The sequence below is a fragment of the Heterocephalus glaber genome, unplaced genomic scaffold, assembly GCF_053883595.1.
Source record: "Heterocephalus glaber isolate CG9 unplaced genomic scaffold, H.glaber_assembly_v1.0 deba00000347, whole genome shotgun sequence".
Taxonomy (NCBI): Eukaryota; Metazoa; Chordata; class Mammalia; order Rodentia; family Bathyergidae; genus Heterocephalus; species Heterocephalus glaber.
In genome coordinates, this window is record NW_028258143.1 from 38,196,424 (window position 1) to 38,212,365 (window position 15,942).

General features: G+C 36.8%; 1 protein-coding gene across 6 annotated transcripts in view; it reads right to left on the minus strand.

The window, feature by feature from the left end:
- Ccdc148 (coiled-coil domain containing 148) overlaps positions 1–15,942 on the minus strand; it is a 392,699-nt gene that overhangs the window by 47,957 nt on the left and 328,800 nt on the right. For 5 of the 6 annotated variants that reach the window (XM_087199166.1, XM_087199161.1, XM_087199159.1 and 2 more), the window contains 3 exons: positions 13,787–13,904; positions 11,391–11,531; positions 5,221–6,096 (listed from right to left, as the gene is read on the minus strand). In XM_087199166.1, coding sequence (XP_087055292.1) covers positions 5,950–6,096; positions 11,391–11,531; positions 13,787–13,904 — 406 coding nt within the window. In that variant the 3' untranslated portion in view covers positions 5,221–5,949. Of the gene's footprint in view, positions 1–5,220; positions 6,097–11,390; positions 11,532–13,786; positions 13,905–15,942 lie in introns of those variants that run through there. The other variant, XM_021266013.2, reaches the window with a different exon arrangement.

Sequence of the window (15,942 nt, forward strand, 5' to 3'; positions counted from 1 at the left end):
CCTTATTTCAATCAAGCAAAAAAATTGAATAATTGTCAGGAAAAGAAAAGCATATTGTAATCAACCTTTTGACATTTGATACTAAGAGAATAAAATGTAAATGTAAATTGGGTATATTATACCAATGAAAACTGATTTCCAACTATAAAGACCTCCAACAAACTGTCATTAACATTCAAAAACTCATAAAATATTGCTTCCATGAACAATCCTTAGAATCTTCTAGAAAAAGGGATTCAGAGAACCAAAATGACAAAGGAAACATTGACATAAAAGACTGATTGTACCAGTAAAAATACATTTACTTAGAAAATAAGCTTAATTTAGTGCTAAAAGGCAGAGTGTATATTCACACAATCCTTAACAATATAGATGCAAAGGAAAAAGAATAGGAATGTACAATCAAAACTATTTTTGTTTTTATTATATTGGTATTTTATTGCAAGACTGTTGTGTGTAAAATGTGGGACAATGCAAATAAGTAATTACATCATATTTTAGCATTCTTGTCACTGAACACCAGAATTCTCAGTGAGGAAAAAGATAAATTAAAAATGTAAAGTGGAAGATGTCAAGTAAAAACCCCTTGGAATTTGAATTAGAAGCAACAGAATGAATTAGTATAATATTTTATCTTTATGTAAATATATATATGAGTAGTTTTTATATTTGAATGTATATGTATGTATGTGTTCATGTGCTCGTGTCTTTTATCAATGCTTATTGAAAAGTCCTGGGTAGAAGACCAAACCAGTAGCAATGTGGATCTGAAGCATTCAAATTTTTGGTCTTGAAATATCACTTCCCATCAAAAAGAACTAGAGCTTGTAAGAGAAAAGATGGATTCCAGTCACAGCAGGAAATATTTAAAATGAGCTGGAACATCTTGACATGCCAAATAACAAATGTGACAGATTTTCAAAGATGGCGCAAAATTTCCTGTTTCACATAAATCTTCTACAATGTGAGCTTGCCACTCCCACACACCATCCATAAGTGGAGGTCACTTCTCACCTTTTGTGAATCAGAGAGAGGTATATGATTACTCTGATAAATATAGTTAGAAAGAGACACTGGGTCAGTTCCAGCAGTTCTTAACTGGCTTGGAAACCTGTGCTTTTTTCCCCCAGTATATTAGCTCTTGGACAGTTTCACCTTGGAATCCAGTTACCTAACATGGTATGAGAAATCCAAGCCATATGGAGGGTCATGTAAAGTGGTTCAGTTGACAACTTCAGATGAACTAACAATTTATAGCAAATGCAAAAGACAGAGAGGACAGATGAATATATTAAACTATATACCAAAGGACAAAGTAAGCAAAATCCACTATAGGAAATTCTTTTTTTTTTTTGGTACCAGGGATTGAACTCAGGACATTGCACTTCCAAGGCAGGCGCAGCCACTGAGCTAAATCCCCGACCCCACCATAGGAAATAGGAAATTCTACATGTATATGTGTTTATTCCTTCATTAAATAAACTGCGAAGGGTGAAAAAGAATGAAAGGGGAAACCTGTAGATGAAAAGTCCTACTTTAAAAGCTAAAACTACAGTGTTTAAGGATCTTCCCTTCAGTGACAACAACACAGAGAGATAGAGAGCTAAAGGGTCCCACATCTAGAGATGGACAGAGGAGTCTGTGAAGGGGTTTTATGTGTGACCAAAGAAGCAGTAAGCAGGACAAGCAGTGTCTCAGAAATCAAGAGTGTGTTCCAAGATGGGGTTGTTGCCACCTGAATCAAATTCTTTCACAAAGTTAGTAAGATGAAGATTGAAAAACAATCGTCACTTGCCAATATGGAGTTTGAATGAAGTCAAAACAAAACCAGAGTTAGTGACCCTGACTGGAAGGAAGATGGGAAGAGGAGACAACAGATTTCTGCAGGCAACTCTTTAAAGAAGTTTCTTGAGAAGGGGAGCAGAGAAATAGCCAGGTACATAGGAAATAATGTGGGGGTTGAAGGAAATTTATTTTTAAACTGGGATTTATTTAAAAGTTGGGATTTATTACAACATATTTATATGCTGAGGGAGAGTCTGAAGATACAGGGAACAAAGAGAACAGAATAAACTCTGTGGAGTTCAGAGAAAATTGAACCCAAAACACACATGGAAACAGTGTTTTCTGATAGAGGGGATAGCTGCTCCCTCCACTAAAGGAAGCAAAAGGAAATGCAGATTTGAACATATGTGCAGAGCTGGTGATGGGAAGGAGCCAACATTCTTACCAGATGAGATGCATTCTTTCCTTCCAGTTTGAGACAAGTTTGTTATCCTCAAAGATGTGGAGTTGAATCAAACTATACCTTTTGTTAAGCATGGGATTGAAGGTAGTGTGGTTTTCAATTGTTTTCGACCACGACTCAGCAAGAAATACATTTTTATTATGATCCACTGCAGACAGAGAAAGCGGGGGGAGAGGGAGAGACTAAATAACTACAAAGACAGAGACACACACTAATAAACTACAAAGACAGAGACAGGTACAGAGACAGAGAGACAGGAGACAGAGAGAGAATTGAAATCACATTTTATAGCTCAATGTTTAGTGCTATTAGGAATGGATGCTTCATTTTTCAAGCCAGGCAAGCAAACTAAACTGAAAAGAGCCAAAGTGAAGCAGAGTGCTGGACTGAGGAGGAATTAGGGATCTCATCTATGTTAAGGTAAATATGACTCCCAAGCAGGGACAGGTTTTCTCACTTCAGAAATTCATGTGTATTAGGGACATTAGAAATAAATTAAAAAGGTATTTCTGATGCAGTTGAATAGTAACAAGTTATGCTTTTAATAACTTGCTTTCTTAATATTCTCTTTTAACTTTATGGGGAATTTATAGCATTGATATATAATAGCATATAAAAATATAATTTTTTTCTTTTGAGGTAGAGTCTTGCTACGTACTTCAAGCTGGCCTCAAACTTGCAGGGATCCTCCTGCCTCAGCCTCCCAAGTGCTGGGATTACAGGTGTGAGCCACCACGTACAGTTTAAAACACACATACTTTAGAAAATAACTAGAAACACCATATAATCACTACCCTGGTTAACCAATAAAATATTTTCAGTAACTTGGAAATCCTCACCCCCAGCTGCCTCTCTATCCCCTAGAGACAATCATTACCATAATTTTATATTAACAATTTTTTTCTCTATTATCTTGCTACCTAAACAATACGGGTTAGTTTGGCATAATTCTGTACTTTATATAAATGAACTGCAACACAATATGTATGCTTTTGCATCTGGCTCCTTTCAATAAATATTATGTTCATGTTGATGTACATTTTTCATTTTAACTGCTCCGTGCAATTCTACAAATGAATAAACCACAATTTTTATATCCAGTCTTTTTTTTTTTTTTGGAGGTACTGGGGATTGAACTCATGGCCTTGTACATACTATGTGAGCACTTGTATTAGCTACTTTTCCATCACTGGCACATAACACGCAACACCTATAACTTAAAGGAGGGGAGCTTTAATTTGCTCAAGGTGTCAGCCCACAACTGACTGGTTCCAAGGCAGGAACATCACGACAGAAGGATGTGGCAGAGCAAACCTGCTTAGTTCATGGACACTGGGAAGCAGAGCAGGGGAACAGTGCCAGAACAGAAGGGGCAGGGGACCAGATATGGACCCCAAAGTCATGGTCCTCCCAGGCACACCTTAGTAACGTGCTCCACCAATCCTTATGCGGGTCCAACAGCCCCTTAAATTGAAGGTCCACCCTGACTGTCACAGCACTCTACCACTGAGCTACTTCCCACCCTTTTTTATGCTTTGTTTTGGAACAGGGTGTCACTAAGTTTCTCAAGCAGGACTTGAACTTACCACACTCCTCCTTGAGTCTCCCAAGTAGCTGGGATTACAGGTGTGTGCCACCATGTATGGCTTCTATTCTATCGATGAACATTTGGCTTGTCTTCTTTTGGGAATCTCAATTCGTGTCTCCTTGCACATATATGCAGGAGTGTCTCAAGGGCATATCTAGGATAGAGTTGCTGAATCTAAGAGCATGAACACTTTCAATCTTACCTACTGAGTCTGAACATTTCCAATGTATACCAGTTCACACTTCCTTTTGTTCTGTACCATCAGTAATTGAAATTGTGACTTTTTTTGGGTATCATTGGCAATCTGGTGGGTGTGCACTGGCATTTCATTGGGTGATTTAATTAGTATTTCTATCATCTCATCTGTTTACTAACCAGTTGGATTTCAGGTTATTTTACTTTGTTTCACTTTAAAATGCTGCTCAGAACTCACTAAATTAACTTAATATCTCAGTTTGAAAACAACAATTGAGGGCATATTATTTTACCTTTCTGAACTACTTCCTTATTTGTAAAATCTCACAAGGTCATTATGATAACCAAGTAAGAGATATGACAAGAACATATTGATCCTTAGCACACAGTTTGTGCTCAATGAGTGGTAAATATCATTCATACTATTTTTAAAAAGAAAGAAAACTACTGGGGTCTGAGTCCAGGCATAGTCAATGACCAAAGGGTTGCCCAAATCTCAATCCATGCTTTCAGCAGAACCACAACATATCAACTTTTCATTTTGCTCAAAATGGTAGTACACTGTTGGAAAATGTACAAAAGTAGATATCTGGTTGGAATTTGAGTGTGATTCCCTGGACATCAGTCTGGATGTTGATGTAGACAAGGACTCTGAACAGGATCCATGCCTTTCCGTTTGGAGAGAATGTAGCAGGACTTCCTTAGGTTTACGATTTGAGGCCCATAAAAGAATATTACAACCCTAGGAGGAGTCTTTCATTTAAATGTCATTACTCACCACTCCTTGCCTCTTGTTAAAGACTGTTTCCCCTGTATTTATGAGAGGTCACTGTGATGCAAAAGGCTGAATTGGGAGAATATTAAAATGAACTCTGGAATGAGTAATGTGCCCTGGAATTTCTTGTGAAGGTTTATTCTGACAGCCTGGACTTCTTATTTTACTTATTCTCATGATGTTGGGAACAATCATGAAGACAAACATTGCACCAGTCAGATGGGTTTTTGTCTGTTTTACATTATCCAAGTAATTGCTAGAAGAGTACAACCCCAGGACTGGAAGTAGGTGGGAAATGTAGGTAGCTCAATAGACTGAGAAAAAGGTTGGTAATCATCTTAACAGTACCAATGGCAACTTCTAACAACTCTCATTTGCTTGGTGGAATAACCACTTCTTAGAAATAGTCAAAAATCTATTTGAAATTTTATTTGAAATACTTCTTTTCTATAAAATCATCTGGGTGTTTAAATTTGGAACTTTTGACAGCATTCCAAATATCATACATGTTTATGCATTCCTTTTAAACAACTACACAAGCACCTTTTTTTCTCAAACCAAAATAGATATTCCCATGCTTGAATTGCTATTTCTAATTTATTCTTAAGGACTAATTTGCAAAATGAAATTGTTTGGATGATTGATTTGCAGTAAACATGGTATACCAAATTGGTTTCTAAATTTAGAGAAAGGTTGAATCTCCTCTTATAATAATAAAAAAATAGAAGTATTAATGATAATGAAGCTCTTACAATTAAAAAATCAAATTCTGAAATAACAAGCAGAAATGAATATTAGTAGATAGAAGCTACATCACTTATAATTCTTGCAAATGGTTATTTTGATTTTTTTTATAGTATAACACAACCTCCCAAATACAGTTTACTAAATGATAGTATATTTACCAAGTGTCAAATGGTATATTTACCATAATTAAGTTCCATAATCTTGGTGGATTTGATACTATTAAATATAACTTTAAAATATAGGAAATGGTACATAAAATTTTAACTATCACAACAGAAGGGCAAAGTTGATATGATTTCTATGTCTGATCTTTTAGAAAATAATAATTATTGTTATCCATATACATGTTCTCAAAGAAAAATCTTGTTTATATATAATGGGGTTTTAGCATGAGGCTTAGATTTTAAATACAGTAGATTCCATGTCCTTTCTTGGAGGTTTTTGTGGACTGATTTTTGGTAATATCCCTTTGGCATATAATGTTTTATGAAGTCCAGCTTCTCGAAGTGCTAATTCAAAGCGAAGTCTAGGATCAGAAATTATCTGTAGAAATAAAATATAAATTAAATAAGTAATAACTCATTGAACTAAAATAAATTTTATCAGTTTCATATTTTCAGTGAACAATTTTTTGTTAGATGACTAAATGACAGTAAACTTTGTGAATACTATGACTACATTCTGATTATTTTTTTGCTAAAAATGTCCAAATCTCTTTTGACATTATCACTTTTCAATATATTGGTTGTTTCCAACATGGGCTGTATAGAATACTGTATATTAGAATGGTCAAAATACAATACATTCAAATTATTAAAAAATGAGAAGCTTTTTTCAGTGCTATCATTATTTGTTGCTGGCTTGACTTATACAATATAGGTAATCATTGATTAAAATAAATGTATTTTAATAAGTAAATCAACTTGTGCATCTGTCTTTAAACAGAGATTTCAATTTCTCTACCATTTAGTGATATACAAAATAAGTTTAAACACACAGCCACTACTTGAAAAACAAAATTAATAGAACTTTTCTTCCAAGGGTGGATTTAATTTCAAGTAACTAGGAAATGGCCCATCAATCTGATGCTAAGTGCGAGTAAATATAAAAGTAGTTAAATTTCTATTCTCATTTATAGCTGATTGGGCCTTATTCCTCTTCCCCTCCTATGAATATTAAATATCAATAGACAGTTCGCCATGATGAAAAAGTGGCTGCATACGGGTTTTATTTAATAATCTATTTTACCCAGATTTGAAGTCCAAGGAGATAATAATCTGTTGAAAGCAGCCCCTCCCTCAAAGAGCTCTTAGTGAACAGGGGTAATAAGAATGTGCACAGGTGTTATGGCTTGGGTCTGAGCTGTCTCCCAAAGGCAAATGTTGAAGGCTTGATCCCAATTGCAGCAATGGTCAGAGATGGGCTTTGGAAAGTGATGGGATCATGACAGTCTGATCTCATCAATAGACTGAACCATCAATGGATTCATAACCTAATGACATCACTGGGAGGTGGTGGAAATAGGAGATGGGGCTACATGGAGGAAGTAGGTCACTAGCAAGATGTATCTTTTACCCAAGCCCTTTTTTGCTCAGTCTCTGTGTCTCTGTATCTCTGTGTCTCTCGCGCCTTCCCTGCCTCCATCCCTCCCATTTGCCATAAGGTGAGCAGCTTGACTCCACTATATGCTCCTCACCATGATGCTCTGCCTTACCTTGGGCCTGGAAGCAACAGAGCCAAGTGACTACGAATTTATGCCTGTGACACTATGAACCAGAATGAATCCTTCCTCCTTTAAGTGTTGTTTTTTTTCTCAGATATTTTGTCACAGTGGTGGAAAGCTGACACAACAGATAAGTACAGTTTGTGGCAATATGTGACAGATACTCTTATGGTAGTGAAACATGGAGCCTTCATCTCCTGATGGTGAGATGAAGATGGTCTTGAGCAAGAAGATGCAGTCAAGCTAACCTTAAAGTTTACTTAATCTTATTTAAGGCAGAGGGGGAGGAAGAGAGATACAGGTAGAGAGGAAGGCATATACAAACTCAAGAAGTAAAATAAGTCAATTTTGGAACAAAGTTTGGGCAGAACACTGGGTGCCATTTGGGAACAATGGAAAAGGACACTTTTCTGCCTGGGATTTGAATTTAAAAGGTTCGAAGCCCATCCCAAGGTGCCTAAGAAGCTAATGCTGTTGTATTTGTTTCTGCTTTTAGCATGGAAGCAATATGATCACTGTAGTTGCTGGTTGTAATAATATATCATTATAGTTGTATAGGGAAATGAATCTGAGCATAATTTAAGAATAAATTAAAGAGGCAAGGAAAGAAGAGATGGAGTCAGGGGAGTTGTCAGTAGTCCACTACAATGATCTAGATTTTAAGAAATAAATGCCTTCACTTGGCTGGTAGCAAGCAAAAGCCGTCAGAAACAGTATGAAAGAAGGAATTAATAGAACTTGCCAGTGGATCAAATACAGGGCTAGGGGCAATATATGTATGAAGTCAAGAGCAATACAGAGATTTGTCTGAGAAGCAATCATCTGGAGCCTCAGACCCAGGTTGCTCCTCCCCTTCCTCAATGCATTCTTCCTGCTCACTCTCATCAACTTCCAAGGATTCACGTTCAGTCTGTGTCCAGTTGGTTCCCAATTATTTCCAGTATTCACCTTCTCTTCAGCTCCAGGGTTGTGAGGTTTACATTTTTTAAATTATTTTGTTTTTTAGTAGATGACATGTAAAACAGGAATCTCCGTCCTACAAAGACTTCCACCTTCCCAATTCCCTTCCCCGGAGGCAACTGAACAGTTTTTTATAAATGTGTACTATGTAGGAACAAAACAAATTCTTGTTCTCCCTAAGTTTGTTTTTCCTTCTGTATTCCTAATGACAGTACCACTTAGTATTATAATTTCCTGAATTATTACTAGGTACCAGGCAATATGCTAGGCAATACATGTTTATTATTTCTAATCCTCACAAGGATCTTGCAAATGATTATTTTACAGATGAAGAAAACACGAATAAAGTTGTCAAGAGCTTACACAAGCCCAACCAGCTGAAAAATAGTAGATGTGGTTGTGAATCCACAAGGCAGGCTCTTCCCAGCATTGCTTGCTAACTGTCTTGGAAATGTTCTGACATTCTTTATCCTCTCTCCCCTCTGCCAGAGCCATTCACAACCCCTAAACCACCACTTTGGATATGTGATCTCAAAAATACCTCACCCCCCATCAATTTCCATTCAGACTACACAAACATAAATCTGAGTACATATATAATGAACCTGCTTGTCTCACAACTGTTCACAGAATAGAGGTCAAATGCCTTAGTTGCAAGACTTACCCTGTGTTCACAGTTTGACCCTAACCCATGTCTCAGCCTCATGTCTCAGCATTTGTCATGGAGCCCTTGTTGTGTGCTGCACACTGAAGATAATCCAGGAAGTACCTCATCCAACTCTCCTCTGCTTGATAAAACTTGCACTTGTTTGGCCCAGCTGCTTCAGACTAGTCCATCTTCTGACTTCAATCTTTTCAAGCCCCAGATTCCCTCCCTACTCTGGCAGCTGGTATCTGGAGATACTCATGCATCCTTATAAGTTATCTATCCCTCTCCCTCTGTACACCCAGCACAGGGTTGTTTTTATTATAAATCATCTGGTGTGAATTTTGTCACAACTCCCAAGATCCCTGACTAAGGTAGAGCTCAAAACTTCTTTCTCTGATATATTCTGTAACCTGGAGGCCAGGGTTAAACATTTTCTCTCTTTCCCTTATTGCAGCAGCCCTAAGACCTTCATCATGGGGTTGATCTCCCTTTTGCAGCATTGTTTCCACACATGCTAAATGAGGCCCTCTGCTCACTTCCTCCAGACAGGTGTAGCCCAGAATGACATTTCATACAGTGCCAGAAAATATAGTACATGTTCTCTAAGTATTTGTTCAACTAGTAAGTGAATTATTCATCTTTTATTCTCTAGCAAAGTGTGCAGTACCTAGCAGAGACACAGTGGTTTTGTTTGGCAATGAATGAATGAAGTTTATTGGTTTTTGCATAATTAAATTAATATTTAGCTTTTGTCTTTAGATTTGTGAAATTAACAAGTAGTTTCTCCCTTAATTTCACTGATATCCATTCTCATCCTCCAACCCTTCATTCCATCCATTTAAAATATCTTTCAAAAGTCTCTTCTCAGTTCCAGGCACAGACTAAAATAAGTCCTAAATTCCTACAAAAATTAAATTAATCCCTTCGTTTTCCCATGGAAAATACATTATTTTATCATTAACTTTGATGTGTTGTGCTCTGCTCATTTTAATTTCTGAAAGCTTTCCTTTGCTTTGTCTCATTAGTATTATTGGATGTTTATATAACAGGATTTAAATTCTTAGTGCGACAGAGAAATATTTAAACAACAAAATAACATTAATACAACTTTCAAAACACAGTGGAGGCTGGGGATTTAGCTCAGTGTGGCTCCGCTGCCTGCCTCGAAAACTCAAGGTCCCAAGTTCAATCCCTGGTACCAAAAAACAAACAAACAAGCAAACAAACACAGTGGAGCCTCAAGTTACAACCGGCCTGACATATAAACAACTTGGGTTACCACCAGAATTTTAGTTTTAACTTACGACTATGGTCTTGAGTTATGACCCGAATGCCAGCTGCTTGTGCTTCCAGATGGTCTCAGATACAGACATAACCCTTAAAGAGTTCTGGAAGGAACATCACACATCCTTTCCTGAGTGGGATTAATTGAGAAATCCTGGCCAATGTCTCTCTCAGGACACTGAGATCTGCCCGTATGTGGGAGACTTTGAAGGCAATTGACAAATTTGAGTTACAACCAGCCCTTGCAAACAAATTGAGTTCATAAGTCAAGGGTCCACTGCACTATGTATTTCTTAAATTTAAAAAATAATTTTAAATTAAAGATTCATAACATTTTTAGCTAAGCTATTTTATTCTATGGTCACCTATTATTTTATAATAGTAAGAATTATGCAGTAATTATGTGCTATCATTTACAAGTAAATATTATGTTAATATATGTGGCATTCACACATTGAGGGAATACTCTTAAGTGAAATAAATAGGACACACATGTGTAAATACTGAATAGTTTCTCTAGTGTGAGAAACTGAAAGTGTAAATAAGGACTAAATGTATAATAGGTAATGTGAAATAGGAAGAAAAGGGGTAAAGGGGAAGGAAGTGGGAGGGCTGGGGGAAAGGATAGAAAGGAATGGGATTAATATGAGAAAATGGAAAAATAGGAACAAAATCTTTGTAAATAGGGAGGAATGGAGGGGTTGAAGGGAGGGTTGGGCAAGGGTGAAAAATAAGAACCAAGAGAGACTATGTAAAGGTGCAAATTTCCAATGATGAATGTCATTATGTTGTATACCTAAAATGTACCAATGATTAGAATGAATAATCGATAATGTAAAATAGGAAGAAAAGGTCCAAAGGGGTAGGGGTAGTGGGAGGGGCAGGGGAAAGGAAAGAAGGGAAAGGAAAAAATGATGAGAAATGGAAAAAATGGAAATAAAGTCTTTGTAAATAGGGAAGGGTAGAGGGCGTGAAGGGAGGGCAAGGAATGGGGAAAAAATAAGAACCAAGATGCATCATGTAAAGGTACAATTCCCAATGAGAAATGTAATTGTGTTGTATACCTACAATGTACCAATAAAAGAATTTAATACAAATATATATATATGTGGCATTCAAATGTAAATATTGAAAACAATTTGTAACCCAAGATACCCATTTCTACAGTTCTTATCATCATTATGGCTTTTTTGCATCAATCATGTTAATTCCCATAATTACCTGCCGTTCATTGTATGTATGCAGTGTGAAGAGGGGCTTTTGAAGAATGAACTCTTCTTCCATATCAGTACCCATCTTAGCTTTTGATGCTATCGTATCTGACATCATTCTAACAGGATCAAATTGAGCAACAACAGCAACCTGAAAGAGAAAGCATGGCCACTTGGAACAAGGTACAAACGATTTCTGGGCAACATTACAAATATTCCATGCCCATGAAAATTAAGAAATTTTGTTAGAGATAAAACCTAAGAGGCAAAGACAGAAGAAATATTTATACCAGCTCAGTCATAGAGATTCACAAAGCAGTAAAAACATACATAAAACAAAATAGGAAAATGTAATACATGGTACATGATTATTTGCTAATGATTAAATAGTTACAATTATGATTAATTTCATATAAAATTTATCTTTCTGATAGAAGTTATAAGCAATTTACATATAAAACATACATATTCAGCCACCATGAAGGTAGCATAAAGTGGAAAAAACATTCATTTTAAATTTCTTAGTTAGCAGGCTATGGTAACAACCCCAAGAAGCTTTCTAGAAAGCCTACTCTGAGTGAGCTGGATCTAGAGCATACTGCTCACGGTAAATCAAGCATGTTGCAGAATTGGGCCAAATGGATGAGTTTCCATTGTACCAAGCAATGAAGTTTCCAGAAATCATTATATGCCATTGTTCCCCTTCTACTGCAAACCCGCAGAATCATTCTAGCACCAATGCCCTTGTCCTGTGTAATCCAGGCCTATATCTTAATGAAAAGAAGCCACTAATTTTGTAAATTATATGCATCATTAGTAACACCTGCTGGTAAATTCAGAAAGTGAAGGCTTAGCATAAAGTAAATGGCATTTTTTTTGGAACCAGGGATCGAATTCAGGACGTTGTGCTTACGAGGCAGGTGGCAGAACCTCTGAGCTAAATCCCAGCCCCAGTAAATGGCATTTTTAATGCCATTTAGAAACTGTAATGAAATAACTGGGAGTTAAACATACTTTAATTATTATAGGTTTCCCAGCTAAAATATCTTATACTATAATTCCAAACACTGACATAATGGACATCAATATTTCTTCTTTCAAAGGGCTCACAGGTAGAAGGATTTCTAGTCATATGGTCTCTGTAGTTACCAAACTTATATGTCGAATAAGAATGTGTTTAGTAACAATGACATTAAGTCTTGTCCCCAGAAGCTATAGTGTATATTTTCTAATGATTGAATAATTTGAATTTTGTTGGAAATAGGATAACTAGGACTTATTTTTCCTATGCTTTGAACTTATCTCCATAATTAATTTTACAGAAGAAGGTGTAATGTAAAGTTGTATGCATTTATACTGCATTTATGGTATGCATCTCACTATCCCCTTGGTTTGAATCCCATTTGATATTTACTGACTATTGTGACTGCAAAAAGTACCTCAGCTCTGTGGTTCCTCAATTTCCTTTTCTATACAGTGGACTTTCTAAAAGTACCTACCTCATAGGGTTTCTGTAGAGATTAAACCAAGTGGCGTCTAAGAGTACTTCACAAAGGGTTTTACACTTAGTAATCCTTGCAAATGTGAGCCTGTAAGGGAGGCACTGTTACTATTCCCATTTTTAAAATGAGGAAATGGAGCTGAAGGGGGCTCATGACCCAGGTTGTCCCAGGTTTGAAGGACACCAGAGGCTGAGTTCTTAGCCATGATGCTATGTCACCTCACTGACACACAACAAGGGAAACCAGGTGTCATTTTGTACAAGCTGGGAAATGTTGTCAATGAAGATTTTAGAGCTTGTGAGTTGAACTGATCACTCTGAGTTCAAAGTTCTCCAAAATTACCAAGTAAAACTCTTTATCACATTTCCCAAGTTCTTAAATTCCTCCGCTTGCTATCTGCTGTTTACATTCACCTACTTTTGCTAGCTTTTTTAGGCAAGGTAAAGGGAGGCTTTTATTTCTGCCCCAAAAGGATACTTTTTTAAAAGTGGATTTAAATGTGTTTATTGACTGTGAAATATTTCCAAGCACATGTTCCTACCCCAAAGAGGATTATCTTGCTCTACCACATTTTTTAAAGACAGTAAAACCCTTTGACTAGATGTAGGGTTTCACTGTGGCAAATAGATAAGAGTCAGCTAATAAATGAAAGGTGATATGGATGCATTTAAATCTTGGGAAAGCTTTTAAAAGGTGCTGATAAAGTTCTTTTAATACACTGAGAAAGTAGAAATAGTTTGACATAAATCTAATTGCTCCCTAAAATAAAGATCAGTGTCCTAATTTGGAAGAGTAAAATTTTATATAGCAGATGTCATGAACCAAGCCCTGGTAATAATGTGATTAAGAGCACTTAGAAACCTTTCTTTAAAATCACCCATGAAAAGTTCCAAATAAAAAACACCTGTTTCCTAAGGGCTTCAAGTCGCCTCTCTCTCTCTTCTTCCTCATGTGCTTCTTGAAGGGCCACTTCTTTTTTCTCCATCAAACGCTTTTCCAATAATGCTTGTCTATATTGAACCCTTTAAAAATAACACAAAGGAAAGTTGGAGAGCATCATAACAACTTCAGAGAATAGGATAAGAGAGAACATAGTTGCAAAAAGTATCTCAGAAGTGATGTCATAGTTTGATTTTATTTGTGTCTGGTTGATTTCTCATATGCAAATAATGAAAGACAAGTGTAGACAATTCACAGTAACTCTAATAACCAGGGACGTGCAGGAAAGCATGGGGTTAAATTCAGTTCATCTCATTCCTCATTGAAACTATTTTATTAACTATTAAACTCTCCTGGCTGCTGCAGCTGCAGCTAATCTACCCTAAAACAAGACCGGCTCACTCCTGAGTTATAGCAATTTTCTGCTGAGAAGTTTTAATACAATTTGAGATAATTAAAAAGGCTATGTTGCTGGTGAAACATACGTATTTTAGGAAGAAAAGTGAAATGAACTACTATAATAATATGTCTAAATTATGTTGCCTACTGCAACTTAAACTTTTTATTTTTTGTCACTCATTTTGTCAATAATGCCCTTTTCTAAGTGTGTGCACTAAGAGATTTTAAAAATTGCACTTTGACATCTGTAGATGGCAGCAAAAACATGACTTTCCCTGAGCATTATATTTCCATCACCCTTAAAAACATCAGATATTAAAATACAGCAATTTAGTTACTGGTTTAATACCAGGAGCTCATTTGGCTATCTTTTTTGCCTGTTTTGGGGCAACCTTATTTATTGTCTTCTTCCTCAAGCTATTCTTCAATCACATTACAGAGATGGGATTCATCTTTTCAAAAAAGTAGGCTCCTGAGTTCTGGGGGTAGCATTAGGCCATGGCCTCTGTCTTCCATCATTGACAGTGAAGAGTTGACTCTTTGTGTGATATCGGTCACAAATGTCCTTTTCCCTTAGTGTGCACACCTGCATTTTCCAAGGAGGTAGCTTCACCAGCCCCTTTATATTTAAGCGTCAGATATTTACTGAGTGCTCACTAAGCAGCATCAGGTTTGTGCTAAGCACTTTATATGCTTTAGGTTATTGAAACTTCACAACCCTTATGTGTTGGAGTACCGTTTTTATTCCATTTTCCAAATAAAGAAATAGAGGTACAGACAGATAATGTAACTTGTCCAGAATCTCATGTCTAGTGAGTAGTGAATGGCAGAGCCAGAAATCAAACCTAAGACTGGTCTCAGAGCCCAAGCCCATACTTCTCACCCTCCTGCCTCCTGTCATGACTACTGTGTTTCCTTCTTCTCTGTATCCCTTATCTTTCCTCCCACCCCATAGACTTCTGAATGCCCACTTCGTGCCAAACCCTGTGCTAGAGTGTGGATGAATGAGAAAAAGACCCTGCCTGGGGACCAGGAGTTTAGCTCAGTGGTTCCACTGCCAGCCTTGCAAGTGCAAGGTCCTGAGTTCGATCCCCGGAACCAAGAAAAAGACCCTGCCTGTAAGAAGTTTATAGCATGGAGACAACAAGATGTACCTATGAAGACCAATGAATGAATGAATAAAGAACATGTGGGGGTTTTTTATATACAACTGAGTACTACTTTGCCATAAAGGAGGATGAGCTTGAGACATTTATAGCTAAATGGATGCACCTTGAGACTATACTTTTTTTTTTTTACTTAAATTCTTTTATTGGTACATTTTAGGTTTACAACACAATTACATTTCTCATTGGGAACTTGTACCTTTACATAATGCATCTTGGTTCTTATTTTTTCCCCATTCCTAGCCCTCCCTTCACCCCCTCCACCCTTCCCTATTTACAAAGACTTTATTTCCATTTTTCCATTTCTCATCATTTTTCCTTTCCCTTCTTTCCTTTCCTCTTCCCCTCCCACTACCCCTACCCCTTTGGACCTTTTCTTCCTATTTTGGATTATCAACTATTCATTCTAATCATCGGTACATTTTAGGTATACAATATAATGACATTCATCTTTGGAAATTTGCACCTTTACATAATCTCTCTTGGTTCTTATTTTTCACCCTTGCCCAGCCCTCCCTTCAACACCTCCATTCCTCCCTATTTTACAAGACTTTGT